The sequence below is a fragment of the Vigna umbellata genome, chromosome 7 (genome assembly GCF_029865625.1).
Source record: "Vigna umbellata cultivar VRB3 chromosome 7, Vumbellata_1.0, whole genome shotgun sequence".
In the NCBI taxonomy this organism is placed as follows: domain Eukaryota; kingdom Viridiplantae; phylum Streptophyta; class Magnoliopsida; order Fabales; family Fabaceae; genus Vigna; species Vigna umbellata.
In genome coordinates this window covers 112,155-126,746 of record NC_142171.1, presented here as the reverse complement: position 1 = coordinate 126,746, position 14,592 = coordinate 112,155, and the positions used below count along the sequence as shown (strand labels likewise).

General features: G+C 36.6%; 1 protein-coding gene across 1 annotated transcript; it reads right to left on the bottom strand.

Moving 5' to 3' along the window:
- Window positions 1-1,960: 1,960 nt before the first annotated feature.
- LOC148194890 (uncharacterized protein At4g19900-like) lies at window positions 1,961-5,746 on the bottom strand. Its single transcript, XM_088093923.1, has 5 exons — window positions 4,413-5,746; window positions 4,176-4,325; window positions 3,760-3,894; window positions 2,589-2,783; window positions 1,961-2,418 (listed from the first exon to the last, which is right to left on the bottom strand). Exons 1-5 carry the CDS (start codon window positions 5,579-5,581, stop codon window positions 2,232-2,234), a joined length of 1,836 nt encoding a protein of 611 aa, XP_087950049.1. The 5' UTR covers window positions 5,582-5,746; the 3' UTR covers window positions 1,961-2,231.
- Between the last annotated feature and the right edge of the window lie 8,846 nt (window positions 5,747-14,592).

The window sequence follows — 14,592 nt, the reverse complement described above, 5'->3', positions numbered from 1 at the left end:
GAGAGAAGGATTGTGAGGTTGAAGGTCCCCTAAACGTGAACTCAAATGCTTGTTGTGCGATTTCTGAATGAGACGAAGCTTCGAGAAGAAGTAGAGAAGCTTATGTTGGAAGGTGAAAAAATGTTGTTGCAAAAACAAAGAGACATCTCGGAGTTGAAGACGGAGCGAGAGTTGGCGCTAAAAAGCTCTCTCTTACGTAGGATGAAAATGGAATTGGCTTTTCCGTTGGTGATACTTGTGGTGATATTGGGCAAACTTGTAGTGATTTAGGGAAGTTGGAAAGTAAAGTGAAAACAACAGTTTTCATGTCCCCAAGTTTGGGCTTGGACCGGGATCGATTACTAATAAATATGATCATGCTATTGATTTTCCCATAGGTTTTATAACACTAAAGATTTTCAACGTTGAAGTAGTTGATAAAATAGGGAGTCCAATGCCTCTCCATGGAACTTATCTACATCATTAGGTTGTTGGAAAATACTATGAAGCAAAACATGTGACAACACACATGGTACGATGGTCAGCGGTTTATTCATCCACTAGAGAAATTCTCTGTTTTGGATTTTGTTGATAAAGAAAATATTGAGCATCTTTTGCCAATAAAGCCTCTGTCAATAGAATGCACCCTTCTCAGGCTTGTAAAGGAAGTCAAAGGTTTGAGAGAGTTGACTGCTACGCTATATACAATTAATGAATTTGTGGTGGATTTGGAACATAATCATTATCGGTCTTTCTAAGGTTTGACTTGTTTAATGCAAATCTCAACTAGGATTGAAGATTTTGTTATAAACACTTTGAAGGTTCATAGTCATGTTAGGCCACACTTGAGGGAAGTCAAGGACCCTACCAAGAAGGTCATGCATGGAGCAAATCGAGATATTTTATGGCTGCAACGGGATTTTGGCATTTATGTCTGTGATATATTTGATATTGGCCAAACTTCTAGAAAGGAATAAACTCGGTGTGGATGGATATAATTGAAAAGTATGGATGAAAGACAAATAACGTTTAAGTTTAAGAAAGAATTTTGTTAAGTTAAACTTAAATGTAATAAGATTAAATGAGTTATTTATTTATTTAAAAATTTTGACAGATTTTAAAGAACAATGGTCGATAGATTAATGTAGTGGTTATTAGATAATAACAAAATAAAAAATGTCTTAACGGTAGAGTTTGACTTTATAAATGAGAAATCAATATTTGAATCTATAAATTATAGGTGTCTGATTGACATAGAGTGTAAAAAAACACCATAAACATATTCAGAATTATATATATATATATAAGTGAATAGTTTTCTAACAATAACATGAAAAAAAAATAAAAGAACTACCCATTTTTTACTAGTTAATTATTTTAAAAAAAAATATTTTCTAATAAAAAAGCCCTTGGAAATGTCAAGTAATTATTATTTTAAGTTTCCATACAGGTAATTTTTCAGGAGAACTTTATCCACGTGTCTCAATTCTTGCAGAGGTCCAAAACAGTTAGTCTGTTACAAAGTAATGTCGTCAGATGTACAAGGATATTCTGGCGTTCCTAACGAGGAAAATACATTTTCTATTTCCTTTTAAATGGATGAAATCTTCAGTGCGTTCTACGTTACAGCAATGAGTAATCTGACATTTTGAAGTTGCATAGATAAATATGAAGGACTATGCTGAACCCATAATCATCGTTTTGGCGCAAATTAACCTGTGATGAAATTTCAAACTTAAAGACCTAATAATTCATTCAAGTAACGTTAACCATTACTCGATCGATTTAATGACTCAATAGTGTTAAATAATGCTAATTGGACATTTTATTATCAAACAAATTTCACTATACTCTCGCTTAAAAAATTTGCCCATTCTCTTTTTTATGTAGAACTCATGTGAAATCACCTAATGATAGAGTTTCTCTTCAAACAAGTAATAGCTAAAGATAGTTCCAATGTCTTGAATCGTAAAGCGCAATATCACATCAAGAAATTAATAATTTATTAAAAAATTAAGAAATGATAAATAACATGTTCTCACAGCCTATAAACTCAGATACTAATACATTATCATTATATTTTGCTTTACAAAATTTTCTGTATATCTTACCTATCTTTTAGTCGTGGACTTCCCAGTGATTCACTAACATACAATAAAATTGTACAACTGCATGGACAAGACCCTGCCGATATTTTCTGGACTGTAATCTGAATGGAATCTCGAGACAAAATTGGTGGAAGTTGATGACAATCATAGTAATTCCAGGCATCGGATACATGCATGATTAAAAAGTCTAGACACAAGGCTATCTGGTTCAGGGACGAGAGAAAATGTCAGGCTGTTCCAGAAATGGAATGTCAATGAATTGTGCAGGATATTTTCAAGCAGCATATCTTGTTGAGCTTTATCAGTCTCTGTTGTCGGTGCAATGAAGTATCTGTTTACAGTTTAATTAGGGTAAGGTACTCAAGCACAAAAAGTAAACAAAAAATCAAGGCAGTATTACTCTCCAAATTAGACTCTAGCAAAAGAACTGGCTAGTGAAAAATGCAAACACGTGTATTTCTATTACTCGATACTAATCAATAGAGGCAAATGTCAATTTACCTTGATATGTTCTGAGAACCAACAGGGAAGAAAACATAAGAGGGTTCTACTTTCAACTTCAAGTCCTTGACAGATTTATTCTCCTCTATCAAATATTTCTGTGCAACCCTTGTTAACAGATCAGCACCATTCCCTCTCAGACTGGTATCATCGTACGTCATATAGAACTCTTCTAAGCACTCCTTTATGAACAAACTGCGTATCGAACGGTCAACCTTAAAGTTCAATATGATTACAAAAGGAAAGAGAAATACATTTAACTCAGAATGTCTATAGATTAATCTAAAAATTTAGTCATGACATTTGAAATGTATGCATATTTGTAATGAAATTTGTGGTAGTATCTAAAAGTTCAAGATATCCCGAATAAGGATTCGGAACACAAGACTTACACCTTCCATTCATCCCCGTATTTATGATAATAAACAGAATTCTACTTTAGGGAGCTAGTTAAAGGAGGTTAAATAGAAGTGGACTGCCAACTGCACGCACTTGCAGCATTGGTTGATTGGAATCAGTGAGCCCAAGTGAGCATTTCCAAAGCCAGGAGCGAAGTTAAGACTTCAGCAACAAGATAACCTAATTCAATAAATAAGGGGAAACAAGGGTATAGAGGACATTAAGGGCATTGTATTTCATGTGAAGGGGAAACACTTCTGTTTCATTCTTCGGCTCATTTTCAGTAAAATAATCCTTGTTTTCTCTATTTCGATAGGGAATTCCTACCCATGCTTATGTACTGAAGGAAACAGAAGTGTTCCAATCACAAAGAAAGGGCACTCAAAAATAAAAGAGGCAGCGAACAAAAGACAAAGTTGTGCTTCTCCAAATGACAGTTATGGTGGCATCAACAAAATTGAACAAGATAGAAACGTTCACATGTCATGATTTCTCATACTCAACCATAATTGTCACATTCTCAAGAAATTCTCATTCGGAATAACCAACTAAACATATAAAAATATTACGGAAAGAGTATCCAACTACAACCAACTCTTATCCCGTTGAGACGCGAGAGAACATACAACACCACAACTCTTGAATTAACGTAGGCAGTCCATGACAGAATAAGGACACTTATGAGATTACCCTCACTTCAGTAGCATCCTTGAAAATCATTTATTTAGAAAATGAAAATATTCTGCAAATATAGAGAGCATGGAAACAATACCTGTGCCTTTGAAAAGCCATCACAGCACCATTCAAAGCACTTCCAGCACCACGATCCTCCATACCAACACAATTATTAAGAAGAGAAATTGGCTTCAAAACAATGATATCTGAGTCCAGATAGATCCCACCATACCTGATAAAACAATAAAAAAAAAAACAAAAAAGCATTGCCATCATTGATCCTTACTCTTATTTCCCACAAAAAAAAAACATCCGAAACAGTCAGCTCACAGCCTAGTCCAAATATATATATATATATATATATATATATATATATATATATATATATATATACACATAGCAAAACTGAACTGAACTGAACACTCTCAGCAAGTCGAATACCTCACCAAATTATTATACAAATATAAGCATATAGCAAACCACCTAATAGCCAAGACAACCATGAAAACCTACTTGTACAGAGCAGCTAGGCGGATAAGCTCACTGTAATGAGTGGAATAGAACTCTGTCTTCTTCCATTCAAACCACACAGAAGCAAAAATGTGAGCAGGCGTATCCTTCAGCAACTCGTCGAGATTTGGCATAGCAACAGCAACTTTGTAACTGGTAAAAGTAAGTCCTTAAAATTAAAAAACACGGTAACTTGCACGGCAAGGAAGCAAAAGCTAGACCAAGAGAGGCAACAATTACCCATCCTTAACAAAGCTCTCTTTGAAGAAATCAAGCTCAACCGTCTCAGAGAACACAACAACACAAGCAGCAGGGTGATGAAAGAGCAAACTCTCGAGGCCACGCTGGTGCCGGACAGTGTACGTCCAAGGAGGCGAATTCCACACCATAAACACCCTGGTAACACATTTCCCCACCCTGAAAAACGCATCCATGAAGTCGTTGAATGGCAATCGTAACCGCAACCCAGGATAGTACCCCCAAGTATCCCCATCCGCATATATATGATCCTTCCTAGGCTGAACCCCAGCACCAATGACATTTGCATCCTTCTGAATGCTTGATTCACCACCATTGGCACCTGAATTCATAACTTCCTGAATAATCCCATGTTCATTATTATTGTTGTTAGTGATGGTGTTATGGTTCAAAGTTTTGCGTTCTGCGCCAACTTTGGTGACTGGAGTGGGTAGCACATTGATGTTAAGTGGAACCTTCTTGTTACTAGGGAAGGGGACTTTCTTGAACTCGTGGATCCACCACTTTTGGACAGTGCGGTCGCCCCTGGTGAGCCCGGTGGTGCCGACAGCGTCGGGATCCTGAAGCAAGGGGTTGTTCAGGGGGTTCAACAAATCGAAGTTGGATCTGAACATTCTATCTTTCCTGAGAAACACGCTTTTCTTGTCGAACCAGTCGCCCCAGCCGTCCCTGAGGGGAGAGTTTTTGAGTAGCAGCGCGTCCTCGATTGTGGTGACGCGGGTGGCCATGTTCCTGACAGCGTCATCGACGGGGACGTCATCGGAGGCGAAGGCGGTCTTGGAGGGGTCGTGGTCAGAGAAGGATCGGAGGGGTAAGTCGTCGTCGGTGCGCGATTGGCGGAGGGAGGGAGGGGAGAGGAAGGACCGGCGAATGGAGGCAGTAAGGGGGTCGAAGTAGTAACGGGGAGAAGGGTTGAGGCGGAGAGAAGGAGGGTCTAGGGTTTCGTCCACGAAGTCGACCTCGTCGATGGGGTCATCGGCGGCGGAGAGGTCGGCGGAGTGGGAGAAGGAGGGGCGGGGGAGATGGTCGGAGTGAGGGTGGGAGCGGGATAGGCGGGAGTAGAGGAGGGAGACGGAGAGGAGGAGGAGCAGGGCGGAGATGACGGCGCAGAGGTAGGCGCCGTAAGGGGAGCGCCGCCGAGATCGTAGCATTTGACTCAATTCCACGATCTATGTGAAATGCGAAGGATAAAGCACATTGTTGTTTGAGTCTATTGCAGTCTAAATATCTTCACTCTCGTCTTTGAAAACGAGAAATCACGTTTAATTATTTGGACAGTCTTATACAGATTGACGATACCAATCTGGGTTTTTCACATACAGGGTTAATCACTTCATATTTTATTAGTTCAACGTCGTTTTTTGTTTTTTTCTAACTCATACTATGAACTTTTAAATTTTGTCTCAGGATTTTCATTTTTTTAATTTTATCTTACATTTTTATTATAAATTGGTTATAGTGTGACGCTATTTGATGTTAATGTTTCAATGTCTATCTTTTTTTTTCTGTCAACAAGTTTAGTTGAAATGATAGAATGTCATTTATTATTTGCACCACATATTATTATAATAACAATTTTATCATTCGAAATAGTAATTATATTGACTGTTTTTTAATGAAAATAAAATATTAATAACATTCAAAAGTAGAATTTGAAAAAAAAAAGTATATTTTGTTGTTTGACTTATAATATAGGGTTAAATATGTTTTTAGTCCCTTAAGTATCAGGAGATTTTGTTTTTAGTCCCTAGTCAGAATTTTGATGGTTTTTAGTCCTTGTTGTTTTGAAACTCTGACTATTAGTCCTTAAAATTGGACAGTGTTAAGTTTTAGTGGATGTGGCAAACGGCGATGCCACGTGATCACTGATCTGCTCTCTTCTCTCTCTGCCACGTTGGATGTTTAAGTGTTGAACTGAGATTAAGTGAAGAGCACTTCGTCATCTTTTATAAATGAGATTTGAAGAAGTTGGGTTCTTCTTCGTGGCTGCAGCTGGGGGCAAAGAACTTGGGTACATCTGAAGGTTGGAGTTGGTGTTCTTGAGGAGGTAAGTTCATATGTTTTGGTTTTGGTCTTCTTCTGTTCTTCGTGTGAATATGAGGATTTGGGATATAGGGTTTTTGTGGGCAGGAAAGCTGATGAAGGGATTGGTTTCTTGTAGTGAAATGAAAGGTGAGAGTGGAGGAAATGGTTGGACGCGAAGGTCAATTGGTTCGTCTAAGTCGCAAAGTTGTGGATCATCTTCACGGTTACCTTCTAAATTGTGTGGTTGTGGTGAAACAATGTTGGTTTTGAAGGCAACTACTGTGAAGAACAAAGGAAGATTGTTTTATAGATGTAGAAATTGGGCAGTAAGTGATTAAATCTTTCATTTCATTTGCTGGATTTTGAATTAATCTTGTGTTGTTTTGATTGCAGAGTAATTCAAGTTGTAATTACTTTGAATGGCATGATGAAGGAGTTTCTGAAATTGAAGGAAGCTTTGAAAGAAAACGTGAAGAACTTGAAATGTGTTTGGAAAATGAAAAACTTGTATTGGATCTAAGGAAGAAGAACGAGAAGTTGAAAAGGAAATTACAAGAAGAGAAGAAAGTTGGAAAAATGATGTTGTTGTTGTTTGTCTTGTCATGGGCGTTAACAATTTTCTTTTGTATTATGTTTTTGTTGAAGATGAATTGTAATTAAGAATTATGGTTGAATAGAATGAGTTTTGTCTGAAAATTCTGGTTGTTGTTGTTTGTTTTCCCTTTAACATTCCACTGTTACTGGTATATTGATTTATGTTAATAAAGAAAATAGTTCACAGCATAAGAAAGTACAAGCAGAGTATCTGTAAATGTGGACTTGGAATAAATAAAGTTAACTTCGCATTATGCAAAGATGGAATACAACAAGAAGTTTAGTGGTCCCTTTCCACTGTAAATGAAGTGGTCCCATACTTTAAATAAGATAAGTTTAGTGGTCCCTTTCCACTACAAAAAATATTAAAAGCAACCACAGCAACCACTGTACCCACTACTACAATTGTTCCCTGAGTGGGTCACTGTGACTTACAAAATTCATTAAAATAAAGAGTTGGCTACAATAAATCTTCAATTGGTACTAGCTTGGGACCCTAGATGTTGTGCAGCTAGTCGTGAGGATGTTCTTCGTCCACCTTGGTGCCTTGATGCAGGTCCTGCTCCACTGCCACTTCTTCTTCCCCGTTTTGATGTTCCTCCTCCTTGGTGACTTGATGCAGCTCCTGCTCATCTGCCACTTGTTCTTCCCCTTGTTGATGTTGGTCCTCCTACTGACGTTGATGGAGCTGGTTGTGGTTGAGAACCTCCTGCACTGGAAGTGGCCCTTGTGCTGCCAAATCCTCCTGCACTGGAAGTGGCCCTTGTGTTCTGTAAATGGAAGTAAGCAGCATTGCAATTGTCATATTGTAAATAAGTTTGAATGTGTAAATAAGTGAAGTTGTAAAACATTGATTTTGTACCTTTTTGTTTCCCCTTTTACATGTTCTTACATTATGACCAAATTCATTGCAACTGCTACACTTCATTACAAGATTCTTCTTTGACAATTTTGTATGAGTCACATATTCATCAGCCTCCCTTCTTCTTAGTTTTTTAGGCCTCCCAGCGAGTGTTTTATAAATTGGAGGCAGTAGGGAACCAGATTCTGAAGTAGACCACAATTGTTGTCCATTGATTGGAACAATTTCAGGGCCATAACAAGTCTCATAAGCCTCTCTCTTGCAATAAGGATGTACATAGTCTTCAGGGTTTTCTTGTTTGTAATTTATGGCAGCCACAGCGTGCCTGCAAGGAATTCCTACCAAATCCCAAAAGTAAAAACTACATGAATGGTTACTTAGATCAACTACAAATTTATCCATAGTAAACCCGTGAATGACTTCAAATTTTGCAGCCCCTGCCCAAGTTGGAATCCAATTTCCACTCTTCTCAACTTCCCCAGCAAGCCTATTTCGTGGTTTAGGCATCACAACTCCTGTATATGTGTTTGCTTTTTCTCTAAGTGTTGCAAACCTCCTCATAATGTAAGTTCTAATCCATTCCATCATAGTTATGATAGGTTTTCTCTAGCTAGTAAAATTGTACTATTAAATGACTCAGACAAATTATTTAACAAGACATCGCATCTAGGATAACTAATAAATGCATGTTTACACCAACGATTAGTTGGAATAGATAGCAACCAATTGTAAGCATCAATGTTAACATTGGACAACTCACCCATTTTCTTTTCCCAATATTGTTTAAATGTGGCCTTCGCAGCCCCCATCATAAGATCTCTAATAAGCACTCCTCCACCAAACTTCTTCTTGTAATTGTTATACAAGTGCCTTAAGCACAATCTATGTTCCACTCCTTCCAAGATCTCATCAAAAACTGTCATTAGTCCCTGCAAATCCCAAAAGTTTGTCATTAGTCCCTGGAAATCAGAAAAGGTCCTGCTCAATAGTAAATATTCCAATTGCTACTGTATAAAAATAGGGAAATATTAAAATGAAGATACCTTGATGGACGAACGCCCGAGGAGAGGCCGACGACGCGACGCGGACTCCTTCGGAGCCTCCTCCAGAGATGAACGCAGCGGAAAATGATAGAAAACTCGAAGAAAAACAAGAAACGGAGGGTTAAATTCGATAGAAACCCTAGAAAAGGGGAAAAGCTCAAAATGAACCGATTAATCGGTTCAAACTCATGATTGAACGGTGGAAAAGCTAGATTGCTCAGTGGAAAGTGGATTAAATGGTAGAAAATCAAAAGAAATGATGGAAGAAGATGGATCTGTGAGGAAAAAGAGGATTACCGTGATGGAAGTAATGGTTAACGATGATGAGAGCTCTCGAGAGAGAGTGAGATGCTCTGTGATGTGCAACGTGAGAGGGAAAGATGTGGATTCTGAGATGTGAGGAAATGAAAATCTGTTTTGTGGTGGAATAAGATGCGAGAATGAAATGCGAAATGAAGTGGTGCATGTCTGATGAATGAGGGAGCTGACGCGGGACTGAATGGAGAGCGCTGACGCGCATGCGAGGTGGCAGCGAAGGAGAGGCAGTGTGGGATGAGAGAGAAAGCACCGTGAAAATGGAAAAATGGAAAGGAGAGAGTGTGCTTGGAAGGTGGCTAGAGGGAGTCTTTGGACTCTCTAGCCTGACTTTCAAGAGAGAATAATTTCTGATTTCAGAAAATTCAAAATTCTCATTAAACTCAAAAGTGCTAATACAAGAGAGGAGTTGGGTATTTATAGTAACCCATACTCCTTAAGAGCTAAGCTAGGAAAAGTAAAAATACAAAAGGAAAACTAAGTCAAGTAGGATTCCATCATGCCCTCCCTCTTAAGAAAAGATTTGTCCTCAAATCTGGCAATCGCCTTATGAAGAAACTCCACACAATCTTTGGGAGCATGACCATCTTGGAGTGGCCTTATTCTTTTATATTAACTTTTTCTTCCTCCTGGATCAAACACAAATCTGCAATAAACATCAAATATATTTTCAATTAATACCAATCCAAGAAAGAATTTTTTTATAAAAACAAGGAAATAAGGACTTCTAATATTTTGTGTTATCACATTTGGAAATTCTAGAAGTCCAAATTCACTTTCATCTTGAGTTATTTCTTTCCTAAAAGATTTGAATAATTCAAGATTTAAATTGTCATATTTTGAAAAAGTTTGCATAGAATATGAGATGACAATTTGTTTGAAAGAGAAGTTAAAATTTGAAAAATAATCAATTATTGGAGAAGAAGTAAAGATTTGGAAACCTTCCCTTTTAAGTTCTATGGTCTTTGGAAGAATAGGATTTGCCATAAGGAACAATTTCTGCTTTTCCTTCTTCTCTCTTTCTTGCCTTTCTCTCTTTTCTTCTTCTCTTCTTTCTTCTTCTCTTCTTAATTCCTCTCTTCTTCTCTCTTCTCTTTTCTCTATTTCTTCTCTCTCTTTCTTCTCTTCTTTCTTTTCTTCCTTTTCTTTTCTCTCAATCTCTCTTTCTCTTTTCTTATCCTTGATCTCTTTAAGTCTTGTCCTAAATTCTAATTCTCTACGAAGAAACCCATGATCATTTAAACTCTCAAGAAATGATTTTCCATCTTCAATGCAATCCCTAATTAGTTCTAGGTTTCTTTTAATACTTGAAGGCACAAACTTTCTTCTCATGCAAGCTTTTAAATCATGCCAATCACGTATGGAGGACTTTCTACCTTTCCTAACATGATATTGTCTTTCATTCCACCACTCTCTTGCATGCACTTCTAACTTAGAGAGATATATACTAAGAACATAATATTCACTCTCTTCATAAAGCCAAGGATTTATTTTATCAATTTCTTTTTCCCAAGCTAGGTATGTTAATGCACCTATGTCTTTACCAAATGATGGAAGATTCCTAGCTTGTTTAAACATTTCATCAACTTTATCTAACCTAGAAGACCTATATGAACCATAAGAAGACATCTTTGTTTTTAAAAGTTTTCTTAATCTAAAGGGTTCAAAACTTTCACTTAGACAAGTCCCAGGTAAGAGAGGTGAGCTAAAGAGCTGCTTAAGTACCAAGTCTTGCCTTGCCAGAAGTGTCTTAGGCTACTAACTAATTACCCCTTAAACTAAAATCACCTTTAGAAACAAAGTACAAAACTCAAACAATTAAGCACAAATAAAAGACTAGACTCTCGGACTCTAATGTGAAAAGGCTTAGAGTTTAATCCCTTTTAGCCTAATCACCCCTAAACGTGAACACAAAATCAAAGAAACAAAACACTAAGGAAACCAGCGGACTCTAATGACCCTACGAGATACACAAATCAAATCAATATTAAAGTATACTCCTATGGTGAAGCTTGTAGCTTTGGCTAACAAGACACATTCACCTGTCTAGCTATGCTAAAAATAAAAGCAAATAAAGTTGCCAAGAGTTTGAAAGAGCACCAAGGACTCTTCCAAAGAACTTGGACTTTATAAAAGGCCTTTTTACAAAACAATCTAAAGCTATCAGTAGGCTAACACAAGCCTATTACAAACAAATTGAAGAAAATAATTACAAAAAGAAAAACTATACTAGGCTGCTATGGTCCTGGTCCTGGTCCACTTCATTCAGCTTTGTTGCTCAACTTTGTTGCTTCTGGAATCAATTGTCTTGAATTTTCCAGGCCAGTTCAATCCTACAAAAATAAATGCACAGAGCTGCAATCAAAATTTCCTTAGCTAGAACAAATTGCACAATTAAAACACATAACAGTAAGAACTTCCCTTTTATTCTTTGGCCTTCACAAACTTTCTAGTGAGATTCTGCAGCTGCTCACTTAAACTCTTGGACAATTTGAATTCCAATGAAAACCACTCTGCACAGATAATTCACACCAATTCAGCAGATCATGTAATTCAACAATGAACAATTTAAATCCAAAAGAGTTTAAACAGTCAGAAGCAATTAAACTAGATAACTCCCTTTAGTTCAAAGCTTCCAAATTAAATGCTTAGGTTGTTTTCTCAGTAATTTCCTGCTCAAGCTAAACTCTCAAACAAATCAGTTCTGCACACACCAAAATCAAACCAGATTCTATTAGACACATGCAAATGGTCATTATACCAGATTCAAAGAAATGTAAAATCTAAGCTGAAACCAAATTAATTAAACAATCATTCCAAATTAATCAAAACCTGATTAAACCAATGGACAAAGAGTGATATGATGTAATGCAGAAAATTCAGCTAACATTAAACAATGAATTTAAACAGAATAGAAATCTGCACAAATAAATCTCAGCTGTTTAAGCTCTCAAATCATTTCATTGAAATTTTGATATGCACTCATAGGCCAATGTACTCAATTTTCATCATATTCAAATATATGAAGTTCAAACCTTAATCCAACTGATTAGACAACCTCCACAAGCTAATCAAATCAATGGAGAAAGATTAACATGATGCAATGCAGAAATTGGCAGTTAAAACAATGTTGATGCACTTCCAGAAATGCTCATAAAACAATCAACACATTAATTGAAAATCCTATGCATCTACCAAGTTCCCATAGGTCTTATCAAATCAGAATCAACATTCAACTTGCCCAATTAAACCATGAAATCACACTTCATTTTCAAAACAGTAAATACATCATGAATTCAGCAAGCAATGTTTTAACTAAAATGAATGCAATGACAGTTTAAAGATTCACAAGCACAAATACAGTTCCAGGAAATCAATAATCAATCAAAAAAACAGTGATTGCAGTTCCAGTTGCAACAAATCACAGTTGCTCCAATCTGATTACTCCAATTTCTTTTCCTGCACAATGAACACAATCAACAAATGGTTAAATGAAACTGAACTCTCTTGCAAATGCCAAGGAATTTAGGCTAAATTAGCCTTACTAAGCTCACAGCACTGAGGTTTCTCTTTAAAAATTTAAAGCTCATAAATGAAAAGGTTTGGAAGGGAGATTCTCCCTTGGCAGTTCAAAGCTGGAGAATCTTTCAGACCACCACCACCTAAGATACTACCAAGCACACAAACCTTCCTTCAAATTCCAGAAACCAAAGTGTAAAAACTTCTCAATCAAGAATGGCTAGGCTAAGATCAAAGTAATGGACAGACAGGTAAAACAGAACAGGACAGCCACTAAAGCAAAGGAATTGACAACACAACAGAGAAACTGACTCAAGATAAACTCTAGACCAGATTACAAAAGCAAACAAAAGCTCAATTAAAGAACAGCAGAATAGAATGCAGACAAAACTAGGAAATTCAATCAAGACAAACAAGAAACAAAGCTTTGATCAAAGTAAGCACAACAAATAGAACCTAAGGAATAGAACTAGAACAGATTTTAAAAACAATAAAGAAGACTTAAGTTGAACCAGTTATGATTGAAGAAAGTTATATCTGATTTGATTTTGACAGAGATAGTTTACTGAAACAGTGAACAATATTGTGAATTGCACCAGTTCTCTTTGCTCTTTTTTTTTTCACAATTTGATAGCCAAATGGACGAGTTGGATAACACTTTAGAACTTGCTATTTTCAGTCACAATTCACAACAGATCACCTAATCAGTTTTTGCAACTTAATCAAATTTTTGCCAAAGGAAAGTAAACATGGTTCAACTCAAAAAAAAAAAATCCAAAGGAAAACAAGAGGTTAATCACTCTCAGCCACAGTTATAGTTTCAAATACCACTGGTTTAGGCTTCCTTGAGTGACCAAAAATGTATTCTCAATTGCAGAATTGATAGCAAAGTGAAAACAGTGAATGCACACTATGGCTCACAAACTCAGAAGTTCAAACTAAATTCAATCACTGTTGTAAACAGTTTTAATGTAATTCTGCAGATTTAAATACCTCAATAGATGCCAATGAAACAAAGTCAATACTGGAAAAATTTTGAATCAGAACTTGGCAAAGAATTTAAAACCAAGTATGAATGACTCACAAACTCTTCAAAGCAAATTCCAATTTCGGTGTAATTGGTGAAAAACAGTGTTGATGTTAATCATTTGCACCCGAGCTCACAATTGAAATTCATCACTCATTTGGTGTGCAATGACATTCACATTCAAACACATTTCAGATCATGAATCGCACAATTAGCACATGATACGTCAACCAATGCTGCCACTGAAATCTGTCATCGAACTCATTCAATTGAATGTCACGGCTCTTGATGATTGACCAGATTCAAACAAGGCAGATATCAACTCAAATCATGAATTGGAAATTTGAAAGGTTAAACTCAGATTAAGAATAACAAAATAAAACAAAGCACAAGACTAAAACATGACAGAAATGGATTTAGAAAATAAAAACTCAAATAAAGTGAAATCACCGAATAAAATGAAAATAAAACTCAAAGTAATGACTCAAGGCACAGAACAAATCAGAACACTCAAGACAATGAAGGAAAATGATGAACAACTCTGAAATTGAACGAAACAAAACACAAAGAATCCCAACGAGACAAAACGAACAGAGGATGACATAAAACAGAAACGCGAATCATAATCAAAATGAACAAAATATGAATCAGACAAGACCGAATCGAAACAAAACGCAAAGAACAGAATCAAACCGAGACAAAATAAGATGAACCGAGACAACTCAAAACGCAAGAACAGAAGACAACTCAAAACAGAGACGAACCGAGATACTTACC